The following is a 25,749-nucleotide window of genomic DNA, read 5'->3' as shown; positions in this document are numbered from 1 at the left end:
AGAGGAAAAAAAGCATATACCGTCCTTTACAAACATTGAGGTTTGGACAACATGCTTTCTGTGGTGTGATTCTTCACATCAAGTGCTGTTGTATGACCACAGGATCCAGCCTATGTTCTTTGTCCCTCTATCTAAAACATCTAAAAAATACACAGCTCATGTATAATATTTGTTCACCTCTGTAGTTCTTTGTTATTCAAGCCAAAGAGTAAAGAACACAAAAATTTTAATTAGCAAACAACTCTCCACACAGACTTTGTTGGTACAACATAGTTATAAGTACATCTACAAACACATACAGGTTCTTTGGACTATGATTCTTTTAAAATATATTTTATGTGACAATGTGAACAAATCTGGGAAAAAAAAAAAAACAAGTTGCTTCAACTTTACGTAGAGGTAGCTGAACAGAACCCTGCTCAGTGATATGAGAGTATAACTTCAGTTTCATTTCAAGTTCATTACAGTGCACAAACGGATGTTTTACAAACAAATGGAATATACAAGTCCACAAAACTTATTTTAAATGGCTTGATAGATATATTTCTGGCACTCTTGTAACCACATAGCTCGATGGAATTAAGTTGGACAAGTATATGGTGCTAAATTAAGACACCTTTCAGAGACAGTCTTTTGCTCCTCATTTTTGTACTTTTCCCGTTCCTCACCACAGAATTATAGAAGCTATTACATTGTTTTTGCTACACTTCTGCTCTGTAAACCTTTGTTCTGCAAACTGAATGTAAGTATTTAAAGGTGCATATGTTTATATTTATAAAATATATGGCTATGACTCTATTAAAAAGCTCAGAATGGCAATAACAGAATACAGGCACTTCTATGTGAGGGTTACTTTAGACCTTATGAAATGCCACCATTAGTAAGCACTTCACATGATACCTGGATGAGTAAGTCAATGTAATAGTTCAGGTTTTTATTATCCACCTCTGTAACCCTGTCTAAGCAGATTAGTTTCTTGTAAAAACACAATATTTATTTAGCAAAGTGTTTCCAAATATTGACTTTGCTGAAACCACCATTTTTCTGTAGCTCTAAGACTTCCAGTGATTTACTGGGCTCTGGAATAACCTCAGGCCCTAAGCTATGTGCTGCACCACTTACAAGTTCAGTTACAAAAGCCCACCAGTTAAATGAGAACTAAGCAGAGATTGAGTTCATTGGCTCTAGGGCTCAGGGCTATGGGAGCACTGTCCTAAACGCACAGTTCCATTGGGGTTTTATGCACAAAATCTGGTCGTTAACTTACTTCTGTTTACAAAATAAGAGTTTGTGAACATGTTTTCCATTCCTAAACACTGCATTTAAATATAAATCCTGTCTGTCATTCATTGAAACAGCAGTAAAACTTCAGCACCGAGTAAAAAAATATTAAGAGGAAAATTTTTCACCATGAGAACCATCACCATTGGAATCACCATTGGAATCACCTCCCCAGGGAAGTGCAGCATTACCCAGCACGGAACACTTGTAAGGTTTGGCTGGACAGGGTGCTGGGCTGTCTTTTCTAGACCGTGCTTTTGCCAAGAAGGGTTGGACCAGATGATCTTTGAGGTCCCTTCCAACCTGCTGTTCTATGATTCTATGAAAAGACCATCTAAAGTGACGCACACATTTTCTAAATCTTTCTCTACTTCAAAGATTAAGCCAGACCTGCTACATCCAATCCATATGATTTTGTTTTTCAGATTATTTTAATCTTTGGGGTTAAGAAATCCACAGTTCAGGTGTTCTGGTAGTAGGTAGTCATACAGGACAGCCATTCAGTATGACAGCTGGTACCTCTTATTGCTACAAGGGAATGGAAGATTATATCAGCACTTAAAAAGAAATAAATACAAAAATAACGTAAGAGGAGCCTTTACCACTAACACCAGAATGTCACTTAAGACTTAGCAAGATAGTGGCCTATCACATAATTTTGTCATTTCATTATTGAAACTACTGAACTGCTTTCTGCAACTATGGCTAAGTTCACTGTCAGGTATCATGATTTCTCCTCATTAATCCAGTCCTGCCTCACGTTTACTTTCAACCAAGTCACACTGGCCAAGATAAGTTACTTCATGGAAACATACCCCTTTAAGTTATTGCTAGATGAAGAAGCATACAGGACAAAGCAAAACAAACTGGTATAAGGCTGTCTATATATGGGAATGAAAAATTAGTACTGCATCCAGCAGAAAACATCTGTTGTTAATTAGAAGCCATGTAACATGTGTAAAGGGACTTGGAAAGGTGATCCAGCCAGTCTGTTATTTATTTGAATGTATTTTTAAAAGGAATTTACAGAAAAGTAAGAAGAATGCAAATTAACAAAACTGGATCTTAACAAATGCAAGCCCAAAATCTTCAAGGCTCTGGAAGATGTTTAGGTGATATCGCCCAGGAGACTGGCACTTGCATAAATTCTTGATTCCTCTCTTACAGAAGGCTTGCTTTTTGTATTCCTCTCCCCCAGCTTTTTTGAAGTGGGGTCTGATCACATTTCCTCAAAGAGAAAAAAAAGTTCTATTGATTTTTTTTTTATTTTAAAAGGTAATCCAGGCTCTCTGCAAACTGATGACTTTGAAGAACTAGTCAGAAGTCTATGCATTGCTCACGCCCTCACAACAAAGATTAATCAATACTTCTTGCCACACAGGAAATGCAAGTTTGAGTCATTATTTTTTTAACAGATGAGCAAGATTGGGTATGGGACTGGGTTTGATGTCTAGAAAAACGTGAGACACTTCAAAAACATCCTCCCCAATTAGTACATTATCTCATCAATACTTTCTCTAGAATTAGAGTGAACGTATTTTCAAATGTGTTCAGCTGTATGCCTGTAATAAATGTTGCATTTACATCTTGGTGCTGATTGATAACAACTGAGAGGGAAAAAAAAAAACAGCAACACTGTGGCATAACTTGATTTGTTGGGTTTTAAATTCATTATTGAAACTTTGCCATGTGAACTAGCTGAGGGCTGAATGCTACTCCTTGGCCAGCTTTTCCTGGACAGGTCTCTGTTCTCTAGCGAAACTGCTTCTCAATATTTGCTTTCTTCTCATGGAATTTGCATACTTTAGCCATTCATCTAGGATGTAGGTACAAGTACAGATAAACTTTCTTGATGTACTTGATTTGTTATGCATAGGCAGATCAGCAGTATGCCTTACATGCAGTAGGTCCAGTGTTTCCAGGTTGCAGTAAATGCACTGGGCATTCATGATTTTGAGCATGTACACAAGCTTCTCCTTAGGAAATTCTGGCAGCTTTACTCAAGGCTAACAGAAAAGACAATATTCACTTTTAAAAATCAAGGATTCTTTCCATGCCAATTTCTAAATCAAAAAAAAGGCAGAACATGAGTATGTAGTAGAAGACATAAGCATGCAGGAAATAAACCCCTGATGGTATCGGTGGGAAAAGCAATTTCGAAGGTATATTTAAGGTCCTTTTCTCACAGGTAAGAGTAACAAAGTGACAGCTTTTTTCTATGGGAGCAATACAGGCCCCTTATGCTATGCAATAATACACAGTGGTTTAAGGAAGAGCTGCATTTAATGCAGCTTCACTTCCAAACAAGTAGAAATCACTTTGTTACTGACTTACGACAACAAATGCCACAGCGGGTGTCAGCCACCATACACTTAATGTTCAGAACATGTATTTGCATTGTTTACAGAGGCATGTAAGGTACCACCTATGAAAGAAGTGCAGCCATCTAGCAGTATGGAAATTAGCTGTAGCATTTCTAGAGTAGCTCAATGCAAACACAGGACAAATATTCCATTTGCATTACAAGGCTGAAACACATTTGTCTTCCATTTGCTTCTTTGGTAGCCCTATGGAAAAGTTCCTATTAAACTCAATATAGGGAGGAGACAAAGGCCGTTTTGTAGAAACTTAGTAGTTAAAAGTAATTTCCATACTGTTAAGTATTTCTGATGAGATGATGATGAAAAAACGTACAGAAAACCGACATTAAAGTTCTAGTGCGTTATTTCATAAAGGCATGGAATGAGAGTGCACTATCCTGGGTAAAAGTAACAAAGTGATAGCATTCCCTAACATTTCTGATTCAATCTGGTTTTTGCCACTGGAAAGCAAAACAGTAGCTCAGAATAAAAGACCCAGTTCTGCTCACAGTGAAATCAGTGAAAGTCCAAGTCAGAAGGAGGCAAGGTCAGTCCCAAGAAGTGGTATACTGAAAGCAATAAAAGCAGCCAAACAAGTGGAGGAACTGTCGATTAAAAAAAAACCCAAACCACCCACAAGATACTCCCTATTCTCATTTCTGCCCTATTTTTTACCTGTGCTACAGCTAGAAGTAATCACACCAAAATTCACTCATTTTCCCTGTGAGTTAACTGGTATTAGCAACACTACCCAATCTCTTAAGAGAGATGCAGTGGCTGGGTAGAGATTTGAAGCTAACAGAAACCTGAAGATTGGAGAGAAATAAATAGCATTTATTATAGCTTATTCCTTCTCACGTAACACACTGCCCTCTGGGACCTGTAGTTCCAAGTAATTCCCCACTCCCCCACCATGTACACACACTCCAAAGCCAAACCCCACCAAACAATTAAAGAAATAAAACTGATTAGCTTAACAACAAGAGCTGATGTAAAAAACCCCAACATCTACGTAGTAACCCACAATGAAATGATACCAGTTCTTCCAGTTTTCTTCAGGAGACATCACTATTCATAGATTGTGGCCCCCTCTTTGCAGTTGTTTGTAGCCATTATCCCTTCTTGTAAGAATGAGTTCAGATATAAATTCACCTCCAACTTCTCCTGTTCTGTGAAAAATTAGGGGATAGATTCTTCTGTCACCACTATGGCCAATTCCCACTGACATCAGCTGATTGATATTTACATTTATCCAAGCACTTAACCACTCGTCAGTAAGGTTAAAGATGTATTTGATCATTTCATGGTATCAGGAACCTTGGTGCAAGCATAGGATCAAGCCCCAACAACTGTGCTTGAATTCTCAAACTGTGTATTGAAAGACTTCATGGCAGGCTGTTTCAGGAGGGGGAAAAAAAAAATCCTTCTTAGGCTACAGCAGAACTGGGGATAAGTAGAAAAACATTCAAAGTATTTGAACACAAATATCTGGAAAATTATCAAGGCAGTGGCTTGGGCACTGCTAGGATCCTCTTTTTTGCCCCCAGTCATAAACACAGGGTAAAAACACTGTAAATAAAGTGGCTCCCTTTCCTTTAGAGAAGGAATACATAAATAATAGACATCTGGAAACAAAAATCATAGTGCAAAAATAAATTATCAAATGGAAGTTGTGAACATTATTTTACACAATGCTATATAAAACCTGAACCATTTGGAATAAAAGACTTTGCAGTTGACTGAAATAATGCATTGACATTATTATTTCTGCTTCACATTGAACTGCAATTTATCCTTTATCCACTCAAAAAAATAAAGATCAATTAAAAACGCTTAAGCTTTTCAAAAGGTTTATGGCAAACAAGATCACTTTTTTCTGTCATCACATTTTTATGAGTTTAGCAGTGCAGTGATTGAAAAATCATCTCAGAGTTCCAAATGGAAACTACTGAAGTCTTCATAAACATCCCTTGCTCTTTATAACTCGTTTTCTTTGAAATTCAGGCTTGAAACGTCCTGACACTCAAATCTGTAAGACATTATTGCAGTTAGATGAAGTTACAAGAGACAGTCTACAGTCAAGTACTGTGGGAGACTTCACAGCTCTCCTCCTCACCATCACCGTGATCTTGTACGAGACATGAACGTAAGGACACGTTTGATGCCATTCAAGCGGTCTTTGAGGGATTTCATGGCAAGGAAAGGGAGCTGAGCTCTGTTCTCAAGTGGAAGGACAGCCAGGACCCACCAGCACCAGGCTGGCCCGTTTGGGTTGGCCTGCAGCAAACAAGGGGAAAAAAACCCACACGTTAGAACACATAGATGGTAAGGTCTTAGTTTTGAAGATCTAACTGAAAACACAGTGTTTCACAGCAGCCTGGCAAGCAGGGCACTTCACAGCCAGCACCAGGGCTTGTGATTACAGGTTGGCTTGAAACAAATTACAACCAAGTGGCATTTTCCTAAAAATAGAAATTGAAGGCAGAAGCACGATGCATTTCTATTTCTAGCAACAGCTTACAGGTTGGGCCTTCTAGATTTTTTTATAAACATTTTGTTCCCGTGTTATTATTGGCCCAGCTCTTTGGGATCCCTGCCTCTCCTTTGCAACACTTCTTCACATGTAGTTTCTGTTGTTACATTCTGTTATTTTAGAGTCCCTACCATTTGCAGTCCTTGAACAAGAGTACCAAGTTTCCTCTTGTCTATTTTCTCTCAGTTATATATTGGGGAAGTAGAGTAGGCAAAAAATCACTTAAGTCTCTGGGATTAATACAGTTGTTTGAGTAGTCTCAGGAAGTTTCTAACATTAAATATGAGCTTTTTGTTCACAACTATGCTACCGGTGGTGCATGGCAACCTAACTTCCTTAGCCTATGCAGGATAAACTAAGAGTACTCATTTTCATCTTAAAACACAGCAGCTCTCAGCTTATCAGAATATCCATGCTATTTCTGCCTCAAAGAGTTACACAAGGCACTGATTCTGGATACCTGTGGGTCAGGATCCTTGGCTGGCATTGGGCCAAAATGACTGAGAATTCGACTCTTGAGTGCTTGCTTGAGGGAGTTAAACCATATGTATGCCTGATCGTAGACAGAGTCATGGAGAACAAGTAATGCAGCATACTCTTGTCCTTGCACCTGAAATGAGTGAAGAGAGGGGGAAGGTTACTGGTAGTGCAGTCTGCACGTTGGGGAAGGCACAACATGAATTCTGAGGATTTTCTGAGGTGGGTAATGGGGAAACGAAAAGCAAAGCATGCCAAGAGAGTTCTGGGATAAATCCTGACAGCTGGTTTGGTGTCCCCCATTCTGTCCCTCTCCCCATCTATCAAATTCTTCACTCTGCATTCTAAACCAAAGACACCTATTTGCAGAACAAGCATTTTCTGGATTGGATGTGAAGAATCCCTCATACAAACATCACACCACACTGAAGATTACGTAAACCTTTCTTTTTTTTAAAAGCCTAATAGCAGCTCCTTAGAGTCAACATTTTCTCTTCCCACTGTGCGACAAAAGGTCATGCATCACCCAGAATACTTTGACTGCCTACATTTATTTAAATAAGAGTTAATGTAAGTTATTTTGAAGGTGTAGTAGACCCAACCCTGCTCCTTCTTACCCAAATGGGAGTTTTCTAATTGTCTTCCATACAAATGGAAGCAGGTTCCTCCCATCCCTTAATAAACTGCAGTTATTCTCTTCCAGAAGAGTGGTAAGATCTCATCCTGGATTCACTTAGTTTTTTATTCCTGCTAAAAACCTCTAGGAAAAACACTTCAGGATATGAGCAGTGTGTGTCCATGCTTTTGGTAACCACTATGTTTCCCATCTTTAACCATAAGCAGTTAATAAACACAAATCTGTTTCACTAGAAACTGTTCTACAAAAAGTGAATTCTGGAAATTTAGGTACTTAGAATTTCACAGTTTAAAACAAATAATTCAAGTTTACCTGTTGATCCTCAATGTACTCAATATCTGCTGTATTATAGCCATCCCGCTGGCTGTGCTGGATCACCTTAAACCTCCTCTTGCCAATGCTGTCTACAACAGAGCGACCATCAGCAAAGACTTCAACGTTTCTTATCTCCAGAATGCAGCCATAATCTGCAAACCTATTGAGATCAGAACAAAAGCAAGTAAACAGGTCTTATTCTCTCTATCTTTAGTTGCACAGAACTGCCATACAGCCAGTCCCTGCCATAAATGTATTTCCCAGTGTCAGCTCATTTCTGTTGTTCATAGTACTGACCCACTGTAGTTCAAACAGTTGTTTTCAGAACTATCAGGGAGATTCAGTCTGTGTAATCTGATTAACACTAACTGCACGTTTTGGAATACAAGGAACATCTTAGGAGACTGAATGGTATACAGCATTGTCTCCATAAGCCCAGTATACTCAGTTAATTTCTACAGAACAACAAGTGCCAATCAGACTATTGGAATTATGGAAGGACTATGAAATCTAGAAAGTTCTCCCAGAGTTTCAGCAGATTTTATTTTGCAGTTACATCACACTCCTCATGGTGTACACCTTGTAGGAAAGCTAAACAGAGATGGACACTAAGGGTAAATTACCCAAGACTGACTGCAAATAGCTCAATGTAAATGCTCAGCCAGTCCTTTTGAAGGTCCTGTTGCACCTCTGTGGCCTCCAGTATATTCAGAAGAGTAAGGACACGAGTGAATCCCTATAGCATAGCTATTCCTGTCATCATTTGAAAGAACTAAACCTACCAACAACATTTGACTGCTATTTCAATTTGATTTCTTCCAAAACAGTAGAACACACACTTCCTTTTCATGTATTCCAAGAGGTCTGCAGCTCAACTTCCTGTAACACACACAAGCTATGCGTGTTTCAAGAAAAATGCACAGTCATATTAATCAGAATCCAAGTGCTCAAGAGAGAAGCTTCAGTCTTCTCAATGCCTTGAGCCAACACCATTAGCAAGAAGCTTTATCTAGTGGAAAATTGTCACAGGTATTACAGCCATGGACCTTTCTGCACCTCTCCAGAGAGACTTGCTCCAGACTAAGTGGGGTACGCCATGTGGTCTGAGCATGCTGCTCACTCACCCCTTCACAGGATCACTGATGCACATTCCGAATTGTTTGGTGCCAGTCTCCATGCACCTTCGAATCATCAGGCGGTAACACGGCTCAAAGATGTGCAGAGGGCATGGGACTGTAGGATAAGCCATTGTGCAGACAAATATAGGAACATTCTTATTTAGGCTGTGAGAAAGGGCAAATCAAATGCGACATTATACCAAATTACTGACAAGGTGTGAAACACGTTTCATGCAACAACATTCTTTAAGATTATAAAATCCTTAAATAGAAATTACAACATCTTCAGAATACAATTCTTAATGGAGGAAATAAAAACTAAGATGACTTTTTCCCCTTAATTGACCAGACGTTACGGTAAGTGATACACCACTTCCTAGCAGAAGAATCTTTAGTTCTGCTTTCTGGTTTTGCTGGCAAGAGCATTAATGCATCTCTGTTATTGTTTTTATTTACTTTGTTTTACTTAAACTCATTTCTTTCCTACGCAGTACATTCCAACTCCCAGCCTGTGAGATTACTTCCACCCATTGCCTCACTCTGTGGCTTCACAGAGGGCCATTGAAAGCAACCACATTGCTTTAGCTCTGTTTATAAAGCAACTGTCTGGATTTCTTCTGTTTCTTGCTTAGGACAGTGTCCAGTCTTTATGCTAACGCGTAGCACAATTTCACCTGGACCCTGTTCTCTTTGGAATCACGTGATACTGAAAAAGAAGCTCCTTTGTCAGCATCTTAGCTGACATTGCACAGCAGTAGGAGCCACTCATCAGCTAATGGCAGCAGTATTACAGATTGGGTTTTACATAAATGGATTACATACTTGGAAAGCTCTGCTATTTCCTCTTCATAAATCTTTCTTCTTTCAGTGAGTTCCTCTGGAAGATATCTAGCTATTAACTCCTCCATTAGTACTGTTTTACAGTATTTCCTCATAGCCAAGCACTGCAGTAAAAACAGATACAAGCAGTTGTAGGCAATGTCAGCTGTTAGCTCCGTTTTCTTATCTCTATAGCAAATCAAAAAGATCTTTTAAGCTTGCATTGCCACTGAAGAGTTTTTTAATTGAACTGTTCTCTATGTGTGGGCATTATCCCGAGAAATCTGGGAAGTAAAATCACCTACAGATTTTCTAAGTACCAGTCTGGCCCTTAAGTTTGAACTGAGGAGACTACCCATGCTTTTTAAGTCACAAGAGCATCTTAAAAAACATTTCTTTTGAGTTGAGGAAATACCAAGGGTTTCTGAAGGTGCTACTGGATCCTGTCCTCTGCCCTTAAATTTATGCTGAGAAATCCAAGCACCCTTACCTCTGAGAGCCCTTCTTTGCACAGGGGACATTTAGGGTTGTGATCCAGGCATCTCTCAAGACACTTGAGACAGAAGGTGTGTCCACAAGGTGTAGTGACAGGTTCATAGAAGAGCCTGGATTGGAAAACCCGAAGACAGACAACAATATTATGTACTCCAGTAAAAGAAGCTGCTGCTCCTACCAAGAAAAAAGCTGTATTCGTTCACTAATTTAACTCCTGACTACTCCAGGGACACAGTTATTACTTGCTTTACATTTCTTCAACAAACTTCTATAGTTATTCAGTTTACAGACTTTCTTATTGCCACCTAAGATGAAAGGCAGCCCACAGACTCTGATTTCAGTGAACATGAGACAGAATATTGTTACTAACTTCCAACAAGCCAGGATTTAATTTTCCTCTATGTGAGCAATAAATATAAGCAGAAGTTGAACCATCTGACGTTTCTAATGAAATTGAGCAATACTTGCAAAACTATTACTTTGGAAATCATGTGATTAGTTGTATGCATGGAGCTAAGCACAAAATAACTATTCGCAGGAATAGCCCACTTAAGTGATAGCAATAAAATATTATTGCCAACTCTAATGTGAGCTTGGAAAGCAATGTTTTTGGAACAGACAGTTTTTAGCCTTCAAATGGCTGCTTTTCTGGAAATGAGTGATATTAGGTTCAGGTTTCACCTAGAAACATATTTAGATATATAAGGTGTTCAAACTATCGTGGCATTTAATCTTTACCCATTTCAAGTATTCTGTGATACTTATTTTCATGTAAAGGTTGTTTTACTTATTTTGATTACATAATATTGCAAAGTGATGTTTCCTTGCCAGTAAGTGCCTTAAGAAGATGTAAATAATATGAAAGTTGTGGGTTTTTTTCCAAATAGAAACCATTCAAAACCAGAAATTATTTGGTATATACTGTATTTTACCACATACTGTCTAAGCATTTTAAGGTATCAATTGTAATTTCAGTGAATAATTTATAAGTATTACAGTTTATCAAAACAGTACACTATGTTCTATTCTACATGTGCAAATGATAAATATGTTAACTCACATTTATTAGCATCTTTAACAAGATGAGTATTTAAGAACATAACTGTCTCTTAACAAGATTGCCGTAGCCAGTTTATTAAATGTCATTAGTTACTATAAATATTGACATTTAAGCAAGGGAACACATGAAGAAGTATCTAAAATACCACATCTATCTTACTGCAGCTCAACTGTGTCATTCAAAACCCCTGTTGTTTCACGAACAGAAACCTCACTGCACCCAAGACAACCTCATTGCTTTCAACTATGTAAAATACTGAACTCTGCAGGGTTTCAGTAAGCACTGGTTTGCACATGTAATTTAGTAGTGACTGATTTGATCCGAAATGTTAGCATAAAAACAAGATGTTCCTGTTAAAACAGGATACTGCTGTTTTACTGTGGGATACTGTGGGATACTGCTCTAGCCCTCCAGAAAGCCAGCAGCAGCCTTTCCCAAACAACTCTGAGAGGACCTGGACCAAACCTCGACTTGCAAAAGGAAACACCACACACCAAGGTTTCTCATGACACCAGCCTAAGCTATTGCAAAAGCAGAACCTAAGTATTCAGTCCTCCTGAGTAACACTCCTTCGTTTCTCATCGGTATGTTTCTTGGGCTATTACTTTGTATCCTCTGCTTGCTGCTGGAGCAAATGTGGATCAATAACATTTTGGCCGCTCCATTAGACAAATAGGTTAATAACAGCTCCTGCAGTTAATTGTGAACAGGTCAGTAGGTTACTAGGTAATTAGTCCAAAGTATCTCAGGATACAAATCCTTAAAATACTGCTGGAGAACACAGCAGGGAATAATTATTGCCTTAATAGCAAGTAAAAGATCATATGACAGCTTCCCTTAGCACAAACCTTCATAGCTGCAGTGATGTTACAAAGCTGACGTGCTTCTAGATGCAAGGCCTTGTATTTGTGATTACAAGATGAGGATCACCATCCTCTATACTGTAAGGGAATCAGCAATGCCTGAGCTAACTCCGTTACAAATGTATTGTAGTCTGGCTGTTTCTGATTTAACAGAGAGGATGAGGAAGTAGAGCTAATTAACTTTATTTAAAACATCTGAAAAATGTTTTGTGGACATAATGATCATAAACATGCAGACTCATTAAAACCAGCTAGGACCAATTGTGTGGCTTTCCGTTAGAGGAAAGTTTTGCTCTTAGCAGTATCAAGTGTTTTAACAGCTGTATAAACAGCTGGAGAGAGGGCAGATCTCACTTATTCCAAGCAGAAGTGAATCAAACAACACAACAGTTGTCTCAAAGGTTTCAGTTTGTCTGAAAAACTGAAGCCTGTCCTGCATGCAAACAAAAAAGCTAACTGAGACTTCTCAAAGCACAGGTCTTCAGAAATAAACCCACAAAGAGGCTATCTGCTGTTTCAGAATTTAAAGCGTAGCCCAAAACTAACTTCAATGTGCACTATGGGTAAATGTGGGTAATTAAAGAGATAAACTTAAGCAAGATCCCTGTGGAACACCTTTCCAGTGTCTCCTTCTACGTCACTAACAATATCCCCACGTACATTTGCCAGAGTTAAAATGTGGGGTTTTTTTACAGAACAAATAGTAAAATACACGTAGTTGACAATTCCTACTGGTTTTATTGAGTCATCCCTGTGTCCAAGGATAACTGATGTTTAACTGGAGGAAGGGATGACCAAAGAAATGGAGTGATGGCCATGGTCAGTTAAGGAACACCTCCCAAGCAAAAGATTAAAAAAACATACAATGGGGAAGATCTTGCAAGCAAATGAGCAAGAGCAGCAATACAATATTTTACATACAAACTTTGAATATTCATTGGATGTGGTCTCTTTAGCCATTTTGTGCGTTATATAACATCATACCTAGCTCTACAAACCCCAAAGGACAGTGTGGTTTGTGCACTGTGTGTCAGCGGGTGAGTGTCCACGAGGGGTGAGGAGAGACCTTGCTGACACCTTCACTAACATGCTTAACCCTCACACGCCCTTTCCCAAAAGCTCACAAGCCTAGGGCAGATCAAGAAGTTCCTTTTTACCAACAGTGCTCAGAAACAAAGGTCCAGAAATGCATGTCTGGAGTAACAATTAACCAAAACTAATTCCAAGGCAGGAGGGAAAAATAAGTACCAAATAAGCTACAAAATCTCTAGATCACAAAAAAGAGAGAGATACAGCTGCAAAGCTAAAAAGACATGCATGAGAAAACAGTGGATACCTCATACACAGGGAGCAGTCCAGATCTGATGGATCCACAAATTCAAATGGAGTATTTTGACCAGTGCTATTTCCCTTCATATCAACTGTATCTATCAATAACAAAAACCAGAATGTAAATGAATAGAACTGTGGAAACACAATAGTATTCCCTGTATCTACAAGCAGCACCCAATATGTAAACATGTATTGTATATACTTACAAGTTACTGAACCATAATCTCTATGCAAAGCATCAAATTCCCCCTTGGCACAAATCAACATACCTCCCCTTAATTTTGGTGACATTATACCCTCTTGCAGAGGGCTGAATTTAGTCTTGCATTAACAATTAATGTCAAAACACTTTTATAAGTGTTAAAAGTCTCAAGTGAGACTAATTCTTCTGTCATACCATTGTAAATATATTCCACAGCATGAGAAAAAGGCCACATATCATGAACAAACAAAATCTCTGCTTTTAAACAAGCTTCTTTTGATTGATCCATAAACTGCTAAAACCATGCGTGACATTGATGTTCCTTAAAAGATTCAGAGCTCTGCTGATAAACAAGCACTTAACTTTTTTAGCCCCTTTTTTTAGACTATGTAATTCTTTTTCTTCCCCACCCAAGTAAGATCCCCCATCGTGCCTCAGTCTAAAGAGAAAATATAAAAGCCAAAGTGCAGACCAGACCCTCTTCTCCAAGTTTTATAGAAGCAAAATTTCCACTGATGGCATGCCATGGAACATATCCCAGGTACAAACAAACATACCTTTCTTCATCAGTTTGCAGGGTACCTCAGCATTTCTCTTCTCCTCTGAGCAGCATTTCCTTTTCAGGAGACTGCACTTCTCAGAAATGAGAAAGCTAGACTCTGGCATGGAGGCAAGTTTGTTCTCCTCCTCTGAGCAGTCCTTTTTGCTCTCTGTAATTTGTAAAGACTTCCTCAGACTACCAGAAGTAGTTACATTTGGTTCCTCTTGAATGGGAAACCCCTTTTTCTGTTCCATGTTTACCTGTGTGAAGGAGAACCCTGACATTAGACCAATCTTCCATCAACTTGGTAAAGAAAAAAAACCCCAGACCTGTCACAAATCTTTAATACTACAGATCACCAGGAAGGACTTTGTAGGTCAAGAACAAACAGATTGAGAATTTTTGTGCCAGGGCCACATTTATATAAAAAATATCAAATTATGCCCCTCCACTCCCCACCATGGCACTGAATATTTTTAGCTCTTATAAGTGGTCATGAAACTTGATTCAGGCAGAAATATGGCTACATCTCAGGTTAAATATATTGTTAGCACTTAACCTATGGAAAAATACATATTGTTTGTATCATAATGATGGCATCAACCATCAAAGCAACACCAGTTTAAGGAAGCAGTATAAGCACACGACATTTCTTAACAGAGAAAATGCAGACAGCTTCCTTTAGTGAGAGATTTCTTTCGCAAAGGGAAAAATGATCAGCCTTTCTCCATGATGGCTACAGAACAGCCTGTGAGCAGCCATTACACAGGGCAGCACTTATCAGTTTGTCACATCAACTCCGCAGGTGAACCTGAAAGCAGATACTGTGGACTGTGATCAGGAGCTGTGGTGATGTGCAACATGCAGAGAGATGAGTGAACTGTCCCTCAAATGACTTTGTGACGGGGTCATACAAAAGGATTTCTTGTTAGAATATCCCAATAGCCTTTCCAGAAGGCAGTGTCACTCATTGTTTTTATTAGTCTCAACACGGCTGCTCAAAACCCACCATTTTGGGGTTTAAGGACCAGTGAAGTTTTCTCCTACATATACAGTGTATGCAAAACCTATCCTCTTGAAGGGCCAAAGTGGTCCTTACAAACCCAGGAACGTAAACCTGTACAGCCATTTCACATCCACAGTTTTGTAAATGTACTAACCTTAGGGAGTAGCTCATCTATCTTACATTGCTCTACAATAACCTCTAAGCAATGTACAGAATTTGAATGCAGGATGATTTTGTCACTGACATCAGTTACAATTCAAGCTGAAACCCTGGATTTTAGTATTTCACAGCTTTTGAGGGTCCCTCAATCCAGACTCCAGAGCCCTTTCCCACTACTTGGAAGAGGTAAAGACAGTTACAGGAATAGAAACCACTCAACTCTGGCATAAAATTTATCAGAACAACAGAGGATTTCCATTAAAGAAAAAGAAGTCAGATAAAGAGATTTCAGTAAGTCAATATTGGTTTATATCCTCTGAAACTCAGGAAAAAAGTCTAAGAAAATGTGTTCTCCTGTCTCCCATAGGTACAAAAGCAGAAGGCTTCCCAACGTGAACATAAAACACACAACAAATTAAGAATCGCACATCAGACTTGATCTTTACCTTGAGCAACCTTTGTAGGTTATGGCTGGTGCCTCCAGATCCCACTGAATTTAGGAGATTCCCCTTTAATCTAGAGTGATGTGACAACAGCTGCAGGATATCAGGTAAGTGTTCCTGAGCATTTCCCGGGATGAGTGAAAACAAACTAAGTAGAAGCTGTGATATAAAACAGAATACTTCACTGCTTAGTTCCTTCCTTGCAACCTCTAAATGAAAAAGCAAGTAAGGGAACAGCTGAAAGAAGCATTCTCGATTTTGTTAAAACCATTTTAAGAGCCCTTTAAACTAGGGTAAGAACACAAAGAAGTGCAAGAGCTAATGCAACATAGGCCAAACAAACAGCAAGAGACATTGTCAGAGTTAAGTAAGCCCATAAAGTTATTAACCATTCTCTGTGATGTGACACACACACATGCCTTTGTCCTGCAGTTCAGAGCTCACAAGAACTCACTAGTATCTTTCTTAAATGTGTTTTGCTGCACATCAGAAGCTTTCACTGGAGCTTAGTAGCATGGAAAGCACTCATCTCACAGGCTTAATCCAAGTTCAGTTAAGTAAATGTCTCTGATATTGTAAACTGGAGTTATTTTTAATTCCCTTATGTGAGAACACAAAAACCGTAGGCAGTAGAAAAATGTTCTTTCTTCATTTGCTATCAGAATAGAAGTGATTCTGTTTTAAGTAGCAGCTTACAGTCATCTGTACAGCATAGCTTATCAGATGATTATTTAAGGAAAGAAATAGAGCTGAATGGAAGATTCACGCTTAAACTGATTTCAACACAGTACTGAGGTGATCCTGCTGATGCCCCAGGAAGCCATGACAGCTAACATTTCTTTTTAAAGCCAAAAAGGATTCCACAGGATCACACTATGTCAAAACTAACAGAGGCAGGCAGGTAACACAAGCAGAACATCACAGCTGCACCCAAAGAATTTGGTAAAATGTAATTTATCATTGTTAAGCAAACGGCCTTGGAAGTGACTCAGTAGAATACTGGATCATGGATCAACTCTGTGTCTGATGAGTGCACAAGTAATTCTTTCAGTCATAAGCAGTCCAGTTTCTCTCAGAACCCCACTGGCTCAGAAATTAGGTGTCTTGGATAGGGCTATTTGGAGTCAGACTTTAGAAATGTATCTGTTCCTGCTCTCTTTGCTTTAGTGCACAGGAAGCCTCCCAGCATGACTATAAGAACAAACCATGACACAATGACAGTGAAAGACTGCATGGAATCCACTGAGAAAAGAACCCACCAAACAAATCCCCCAAATATGAGTACAAAAAACTTACAAGGAATGGAAATCTCAACCATATACAAAATGAGACAGAAATGTGATTGCACCACAGCCATCCAGCAGGTTATACTCTGTTACCTTCATAAACAGTGCTTTACTGTGCTTTTAGAGCCTTACATATTACAGCACACAGAAGCCCCAAAGTTCCCATCCCACCAGTGATGGAGAAAAGTGTGAATGCACTGCCATAAAAGAAAATTCAGTAAGAAGAAAATTGATGAAAATAGAACCATTACATTTTTATTGCCATAAGGCATCACTGCAAGGCTGAGCCTTTTAGCTATGACAACAGGAAAAAATGGTCAAACCTCAAATACTGACTCACAGGAAATCGGATTTGACAGGTGTGCAAAAGAGAGCAATCTTCACAAAAGCCTTTTAAGGATCCACACACCGCATCTTAGGCTGCTACTGAATAAGCCTCACTGCAGATCCATGTTGTTGCTTATTGAGCATTAATTACTAGCAACCTTTAAAAACTATTTAAAAACATCTCTTTTTATTGACTGCCTCGTTCACACAGGGATACTCAGTGCAGCAAGACCGGCAGTAGGAAGAGAGCTGCTGCTCCCAAGTGGAGTGTGAGGGGTGCTGCATGTTGCATTCTGCCAGTCAATGTCCTGGTACAACGTTCAAGAGCAACTCCCCCCCTCCTGCATTCAGTTATCTGTAAGACATTGCCAAACTAGGAAACAGATCAGACATTTGACTACAAAGAATCACAATAGTCTGTGGGTGGCAATTATTAACAATTCCGTTTTACTTCAAATTTGCAGATGCTAACACCATGAGTAACTGCTTCCACACAGTGCCGCACGACTATTTCCTGCTACCTCCCTGTCTTGAGGTAACTCAAATGTGAACAGCAGGCTGGATATGGGTCTCCATCCAGCTCTTTAGAGTAATAAGAGAGAGAAAGAAAAAGAATCTTATCTTCCTTTATGAAAGGCCATTCAAACAATAATGCAGTTCCAGATGATTTGGAACTCACCTTTTGGGCTTCAGACTTGGCTGTCTTGTTCCCAGTATCTAGAGCAAGGCAGAATAGAAACTCTCTTAAAGCTTCTTCTGTTTTCCCCAGATTAGCTAATGCTTGTCCTTTCCTCAGGTGACCCTGCAATGAAACACATCCGCTGTTGCAGCTTTTGTTCTTTTGTTGTGACACTATGTAAAAAAACCCAAGATGAAATTACAGCAGATGTCTCTGGAGAAGAAAAAGTTAGGCAGAGAGAATCACTGTAACAGTCTCTTACACCTGGACACTACCAGTGTCTGGGTTTTCAACAATAGTCTTGAAAACTTACAGGCAGAACTGGGATATTCTCTAACTCAAGGAAGTATGATTCCCACAGCACCTGAGCCCAACCAATCTTGGAGAAACCTTCCTCTCCTACATTAGTCTCCTAAAATAGTCATTATGGCCATATAGAATGATGTAAGCAGAGCATTCCATTTTTAGAGAGAGTTCATAAACTTGAGGTCAAAGACAATAACATTGGATTATCGTCCAGAATCATCACTCTCTTCCTTCACCTGAGGAAGCTCAGGATATCGTGGTTAAACATCTGTGTCACAGGAGTCTGAGAAGTTACAGGAATTAAAGTCTCTCTCAGATTCAGCTGTCTGACTATTCCAACTGTTCTCTATCAGTGTAGTATCAAGGCTTTAAAAAGTACAACTGGAGTCAAAACTTACTTTCAACCAGTACGGCTGAAGTCTGCAAGCTGTTTCTGCATCATGCAATGCATCTTCACAAGCTTTCAAAGTAGAGTTAATCTGGGACCGGTTGCTGTATAATAAGTGATCATTTGGAGCTGCAGGAAAGACAAAAAATGGTTGATTGAAGTAAATTAAAAGTTAGTTACGTAAGCTTTTTACCTGAATATTAAAAAAAAAAAATCCAAAACACACACATATTGGTGCCTCCTATTTTTAAATGACCATTAATTAAATTAAATGTAGAAACTCTTCGGACAACTCCAGACAAAACATCAGCTCTGTATTATATAACTGCAGGGAACACTGCATATATAAATGCTGAGACGCTCACACAGTAAATCACCAGCTCTGAGGATCAGATGGTTGACAGAAACACACAGGAGACATTTAAGGCAACAAGAGGAATGCTGTCATACTCTGGGGAGGAGTTTCAAAATTTCTAGCATCAAAGTTTTGAAATGATACGTGAGGATCTTTTCATGCCACAGCCCAACTCAGGAAAACAGGTGACAACCACAAGAATCAACTAACAGTACAGCAGTGCTGATCGAGTGATCTCGCGGTCCCACATGCCCTGTGCTGCAACATCTAGACATAACGTGGGCTGGGCCCAGGCCGTGTGCTTCTGTTTGGAGCACAGAGTTTAAGTGAAGCCTTCCCCTGTAAGACTTTGCCTTTAATTTCCATCAATTTATTTTTTATTGGGCGCAGTGTTATTTTTCCTCATACTGGATGAAAGTTTGCCCTGCACGGCCCCCGCAGGTGCCGGTGGCGCTGGGGCGCGCGGAGCCCGCCCGGCCGCGTTCCCGGCCCCGTACCCCCGGCGCTTCCCCGGCTCTCGGCTGCCAGCGGCTGCTCCGCCGGCGGGATGCGCGGGGCGAGGCCGCTCACTCCGCCGGTTACACAACGGCGCCGGCTGCGGGGAGCCCCGCCGGACCGCAAGCTCCGACTTACGCAACCGCTGCTCTCCTGACCCAGTTTCGCCGCGGCCCGAAGAGCCCCTGCCTCCGTCACCGGGGGCTTCCCCGCCACCCACCCCAGGGCCCGGCCCGGGCGGCGGCCGGCGCACCGCGGGGAGCCGACGGTAGGTGTGAGCGCGGCCCCGGCACAGCCGCGGCGAGCTGCCGCTGGCCAAACCTGAGGCTCGACGGGGCGAGACGCGAGCCCCGACCCGTGGAAACTTGTCCTTCCCCCATCCCCGCGCTGCGGCCGGAGCGGCGGGGAGCGCTTTCCCCGGGGACAGGCGGCGGGGCAAGGGGGCCGTTACCTAGGCTGACCGCTTCGTTGTACTTCTGCAGAGCGGCTTGTAGTTTCTTCTCCTTGTACAAGAGGTTCCCTTCGTGCCTGAGCTGCGAAGCCTTCACTTGGCAGGGGAACCACTTTGCCAGCAGGTTGCTGAGGATGACATTGACCCGCAGGAGCTGCCCGGCTGCCGCGCTGTCCTCCCCCTTGCACAGGACGCAGCGGGACTCGGCCGCCCGGTCCCTCTCCAGGCACTTTTTGCAGAACGTGTGTCCGCAAGGCAAGGAAACGGGCTCGAAGAGGAAGCCCTGGCATTTGCGGCACCCGAAGACGTCCCACTCGCGGGGCTGCGCGGGGTTGCTCCCGGCGGCGGCGGCGGGCAGCCCCTCTTTGATCCGGACGCTCTGCGCCAGGCACTCCACCAGCTTCTCCAGCTGCTCCGCTCGCAGCTGCTGGTGGCGGGACGCCAGCTGGTACAGCGGCAGCGCTTCGTGCAGCCGCCCGCCGTAGGCCAGCGCGTCGGCCCGGCCGAGCAGCACCTGCCACTCGGGCCCCAGGCCGCCGCCCGACAGCTCCAAGTTCTGCACCTGCAAAGTCCCGGCTGCCAGCTGCAACACCAGCTGCGGCTCCGGGCACTGCTGCTGCGGGGGCAGGTGCGAGCCCATAGCGGCGGCGAGCGGCAGCTCTAGCGGGGCGGACGCTGCGGGGCGCAGGGGCGCGGAGGCTGAGGGGGCGCGGGCGCGGCACGGCCCCGCCGAGCCATCGCTGCTGCCGCCCCGCGCCGGGAGTGGCCCCCGACGCCGCCGCCGCTTATATAAAGGCGGGCACGTGACGCCGGGCGGCGCCGCTCATTGGGCAGCGCCCGCAGGTTGTTACAAAACCAGGCGGTTTTGTAACGCGCCCACAGCGGCCCCCGGCGCGCTGAGGGGACCTGGCCCGGCCCGAAACCCAACCCGCTGAGGGGGTCCTGCAAGGGCTGGGGTGAGCTGGAGCCGGAATCGGATCCGGGAGAGCGACTGTGGCGGGTCCAGCTCCGGCCCAGGTTAGCCTGGCAACAGGGAGTGTCCTGTCAGCGGTGGCAGCCCTGTGGGCAGGCCCTGCCGACCCGGTGTGAGAGATCCTCCAGGTGTGGAGGTAACTTCGCCTCGGCACGGCCCGCTGCTTATATCTCAGCGCTCACTTTCCTCTTGGGCAGCTGGGTCTGGCGGAGCCCTGCGCGCGGTGAAGGCAGGAGCCGGGATCCGAGCAGCCCGGTCACGCCGTGCGGGAAGTTGCGTTTGACCCTCTGGTCTGCAGTGACACCACGGTGAGAAACTGAACTCACTCCTGGGTTTGGCGTTTGGGTATCTAAGGTAATAGAAAAGAAACAGCAGTGTGAAGGTGTTTTGAAAAACAAGGATGTCATGTCCTGCTAGAATTGGACTTCTAAAGGCTGTAGTTACACAGTTACGCACTCTAAGGAACTCAAACTAGTCGTGAGGCTATTCTAGTATCAAGTAATCATGTTTTTAGGATAAGTAAGCAAAACATTACAAGGAAAATGTATTTATTTGGTTGTGTAGTGTGGCATATGGCATAGATACACCTGTCTGTGCTTGGTTCTAGATAAAAAACCACATGCCTAATGATGTATGTTTGTTTTGTTTAACAGCAGCTGTGTTGGCCACTTCAATCTGCACATTCCCACCAATTTTTGTTACATGAAAGGATCACAGTAGTTGTGTAACTGTTTGTGCTAAAAGTAGCCTAGGGAGAAAATGACCCGTGCTGGCATAGGATAGAAGCAGTTGTTTAAAAAGAAGTTGCCTGATTTTTTTTTTTTTTTTTTTGTGGTTTTAAGTAGATCTGTGGTTACAGTTTCCAGAAATGCCTGGGATATATATACATATATTTTCAAATACTCTATTTTCCCATTGTCTTTGAACCCACTGCAGAATTTGAGACTTCTGAGGATATCCTCCTATTCATCCTCTTGGCTCGAGAGCACTCATACAAAGCTCAAAAGAGAAAATGAATGAGTTAATTTCCCATTTCTCACTTAGAGAAGAGTCTGGGCTCCCCAGCTTGGGCTGTGTAAGCTAAGCAGGTGTTAAGGGGTTAGTTCTGCCTGTGGGGTTTCAATGGACAGGGCAAAAAATGGAAGAAAGGAGAGGGAACGTGACTTTTGTAAGACCTTGTTTAGAGAGAAAACTTGAGAAAGTTCAGGTGAACTTACATTTGAAGTGAAAAACTAACCTAAAGCTAGTTACAGTCTGGATCTTAACTCTCCATAATATACACTGTAATGACGTAGGCCTGTTTTGTTGTGTCCATGAATAGGCATTTTTTAAACTGACAGTCAGATATGTACCTGAAAACTTAATCCAGCTATCAGACCCTTCGGTTGTCTTTGATCCCTATGATTTTAAGACATTTTGCACCTGCCAAAAACTTGGACCCTCTCTCTAGGGCTCTTGAATCTTGACCAAAAAAATGACAAAGAAAAATTCAATATCTAAGGGTTGTCCCCAGGCAAGTCCTTTAATTGCAAAAAGAAAAAAGTTAATTGAATAATGGATGCTTTCAGCAATTTTTTCTGCCATCAATTAAGTCAGACAATAATCCAAAGTATACCACAGCCTGTCATTGAATAATTCAAAGAAATGTAGGACAACTGAAGCACCTGAATTTTCCTTAAGCAATGCTTCAGAGCAGTTAGAAAGGACTAGTGTTTGTGCTCAAAAGTAAGGGGGTTTCCTACCAGACTCAAGCTTGCTGCCGCAGACTTCTTGTTTTCCAAACTTCCATGCAAGAAAAATATATGCTGTAAGAGAACAAATCCCTTAACAAGGAAAAATGCTTTCTTGTAGCCTTGAGGTCGACAGTTGTCTCTGTTGCAAAACTAGAGTCTCTGCAACTCCTCAGTGTGTTATTTTATAACCATTGTCCTGAAAACCACTGTGAGTCAAAGCCTATTCAAGCGAGGGAAAGTGACATAACCACTGGTTACGAGTAGCAATGCAGTGACAATCTCTCCATCAGGGACACGCCACCAGTATTTACATAGTTACACAGCAGATACTTAAAGAGATACCTTGTGGTATAAAGGGAGAGTCTCTAGCAGCACATGGATTCAAGATAAGGAATGGAAATAGACTATCATAGAAAACGTAATCAGCGTTTGTGCTCTGAAAGGAACTTCCCCAGCTGCTCTTTAGCGTGTGTGAAAGCATCTGCAGGGCTTGCTGACAGTCTGGTCACTCAACTGGTCTCAAAAAAATGCTGAGAAATGTACTTGTGGGAATTCTCTTACACCAGCAGGGACGTGGCTGAAACAGTTCAAGAGAAAAGGATGGCTGTGCTTATGGACTGCTTCCATGGGGGAAGCTGTATGCTGAGGAGAGTTAAAACCACAGACCTTTATCCAAAGCCAGAGAACAGTCACGACCTTATTGTGGATGGCCTATGGGCAACAACTCTGAGACTCCTTAGGGGATTCCTAGTATGTGTGGTGTTTGGTAAATGTTGGAACTCTGTGGGGTGTGACAGGTACAGAGCATGCTGTACAGTCACTAATAGCAAAATGTTGTACAGCCAAGTTGCTCATTTATTGTTCACTATAAGTCAAACAACCTCAAAACGCTTGATTCTGACATCAGGCCCAGATCTGCAATGACTGTTTGAGCAAAACCAGCTGTGTAAATTGAACGTACACAATCTAGATGTGCTGGGCTGTTTTTGTAGAGCTCATGCTGAAAGCATGGAGTTTTCCTACACTCCCACATACATATTCATGGGCTGGGAGCAGCAGTGGGTCATGAGGAGTACTTGATTAAAAAGAGAAAGAAAAAAAAAAAGGCAAAATAAAAAGCACCCCCCTACCCACCTGCATTGTTCATGAGATCAAGAACAGATTTATCCCTCTCTAATAGAAGTTGTTAAAGCTAGGAGGTGACTCACTCTGCAAAAGCATGTCTCCCCTGCGTGATTTCTCTACAAAGGGAGGATTAATTTCTGTCTTAATGACGATGAGCACAATACTGATCTTCCAGCAGTTAATGGTTGGCATAACAGGCAGTGTGAGAGCATAAGTACGTTCTTCAGGAGCTATAATCTGAATCACGCTTTGAGACCACAAAAACAAGCAATAAACCTAATTCTTTCCCCTCTAAAACACGACTAACCCAAGTGTGAAATTCTGACTTACTAGTCATGCTGACAAAGCTCCTTCTCCCTGGAAGCAGGGATGTGAAAAGTCACATCGCAACTACAGCCACAGATGGCTTTTTATTTTCAAGTGCTCTCTGCACACTGTAACAGTCCATAGGCAAGAACAGATTTGGACCCACAGAGCTGAGCCAACTGCTGTTATGTCGGGAAACGGTGCTGACATGGTTAGAGAGCAGGAAGTGAAGAGATCTGGCTTGTTCTGCATTATTTTGCCATTGAATCTGTCAATAACTTCTGGCAACTATCTTTAACCTTTGCATTCTGCCTGCTGCGACTGCTCCTGCAGGCACTGGCCATCTCTGCTATTGCACACACATCATCTGCATTAAAAAACATTCAAATTCTATTCTATTTTGTTATGTTGATCTTGAAAGCATAAAGGGCTTAACATTCCATATGCCATAAAAGAAATGAAAGAAGAGGTGTAATGGAGAAATTTATGTTCATATTGCCATGGTTAGAAAATCACTAGAATTCACAGATACATTGTCCAGTTTGAATAAATACATGGGCCCATCAAATAGAGAAAGCAGCTGGATCCCTGGGCTTTGTTTTTCAGGGAAAACTCCCAATCGAACCTGTGAAAAGTCCTTGTTTCCTATTATGAACAGTGTGTAAAGGAAAAAACGCAGTGCCCTTTCCATACGACCCTCCTTCTTCCTAACTGATGACTGACTGGTGATCAGCTTGACAAGACCTTGGGACCGATAAAGTGAGGATCCTGTTTGTTGGACCTCTCATCGTGTGACACAGAACAGGGGATTAGCAGTGTGCCCTTGAAACGTAACACAACCTGGAGTGAGCTGGATGAAATAATCTCTGTTTGGACCCAGACTCTTAAAAGGTTACTTCAGTGTTGGAATGGAAGGGCTATAGTCAGTCACTGGAAATCAATTCTAATTGTGAAGTAAGAAGGCTGAAAAAATATTTAACACATAATTCACCACAAAGCTCTGAGAAACCTAGGAGTGGTTTGAAGGCTCACACTTTATCAAAACTGAGACGCTATCCACTAGCTGCTCCTAGTAGCAGTTTTGGTGACAACTACTGTTTTACTGGAAAGATAATCTGTCAGAAGGAAAGCTCAGAGGAGTCAAAATCCCCCCAGTGTGTGTGGTAAAACTTCAACAATAGTAAACTCAAGCTTAACGTGTGGCAAGACAAACTTGAGTCTAAGTCCATCACTGCTTGCTGAGAATATGAAGAAAACAGTCAGCAAGCCTTTCCACTTCTGGAGAACATGGGCAAATGCTGCTACAGGAGGAAAAATGGACAAATATATTCTGTCTGGAAGGTAAAGGCATTTTTGGATTCTTCTACTTTGACCAGTAAAAAAACCACTATGCAAACGTCTTGAGCAACAGTTCATGTTAAACTCATGCACAAAACTCAATAGTTCATGTTAAATTGTTTGTCTGAAAAGACAATGGTCTCAGCTGAGACACCTTCCCAGTGTGAAGCCATGTAAAGCTGAACATTCAGGAAGTAAAGGTTATAACCAGGAACATAAGATGTATGTTTTGTTTCACAGCTCATCATGATGTAATTCCAGACAAAAGATGAACAAGCTTCAAAAAGTAAAACCAAAAAGGCCTCATCATATTAATGCATTCTGCATTCGACTTGAAGTTACAGGA

At 41.7% G+C, this 25,749-nt stretch overlaps 1 protein-coding gene across 4 annotated transcripts; it reads right to left on the bottom strand.

Annotated features, from left to right (window-relative positions):
* Positions 1-209: 209 nt before the first annotated feature.
* Positions 210-20,676, bottom strand: LONRF3 (LON peptidase N-terminal domain and ring finger 3). Of its 4 annotated transcripts, none has more exons than XM_062006609.1 (13): positions 19,929-20,676; positions 18,638-18,756; positions 17,934-18,056; positions 15,645-15,800; positions 14,050-14,293; positions 13,295-13,385; positions 10,031-10,145; positions 9,544-9,665; positions 8,728-8,886; positions 7,601-7,763; positions 6,635-6,784; positions 5,758-5,918; positions 210-5,670 (listed from the first exon to the last, which is right to left on the bottom strand). In XM_062006609.1, the coding sequence occupies exons 1-12, from the start codon at positions 20,566-20,568 to the stop codon at positions 5,760-5,762; spliced, it is 2,241 nt and encodes a 746-aa protein (XP_061862593.1). In that variant the 5' UTR covers positions 20,569-20,676; the 3' UTR covers positions 210-5,670; positions 5,758-5,759. The 4 variants fall into 4 exon arrangements, with proteins under 4 accessions (XP_061862593.1, XP_061862594.1, XP_061862592.1 ...); XM_062006610.1 differs by having other exon boundaries at positions 210-4,810; XM_062006608.1 differs by having other exon boundaries at positions 210-5,918.
* Between the last annotated feature and the right edge of the window lie 5,073 nt (positions 20,677-25,749).

This window comes from Colius striatus, chromosome 13, assembly GCF_028858725.1.
Source record: "Colius striatus isolate bColStr4 chromosome 13, bColStr4.1.hap1, whole genome shotgun sequence".
Lineage (NCBI taxonomy): Eukaryota > Metazoa > Chordata > Aves > Coliiformes > Coliidae > Colius > Colius striatus.
Note: the sequence above shows the minus strand (reverse complement) of the source record. Positions and strands in the feature narration are given on the sequence as shown.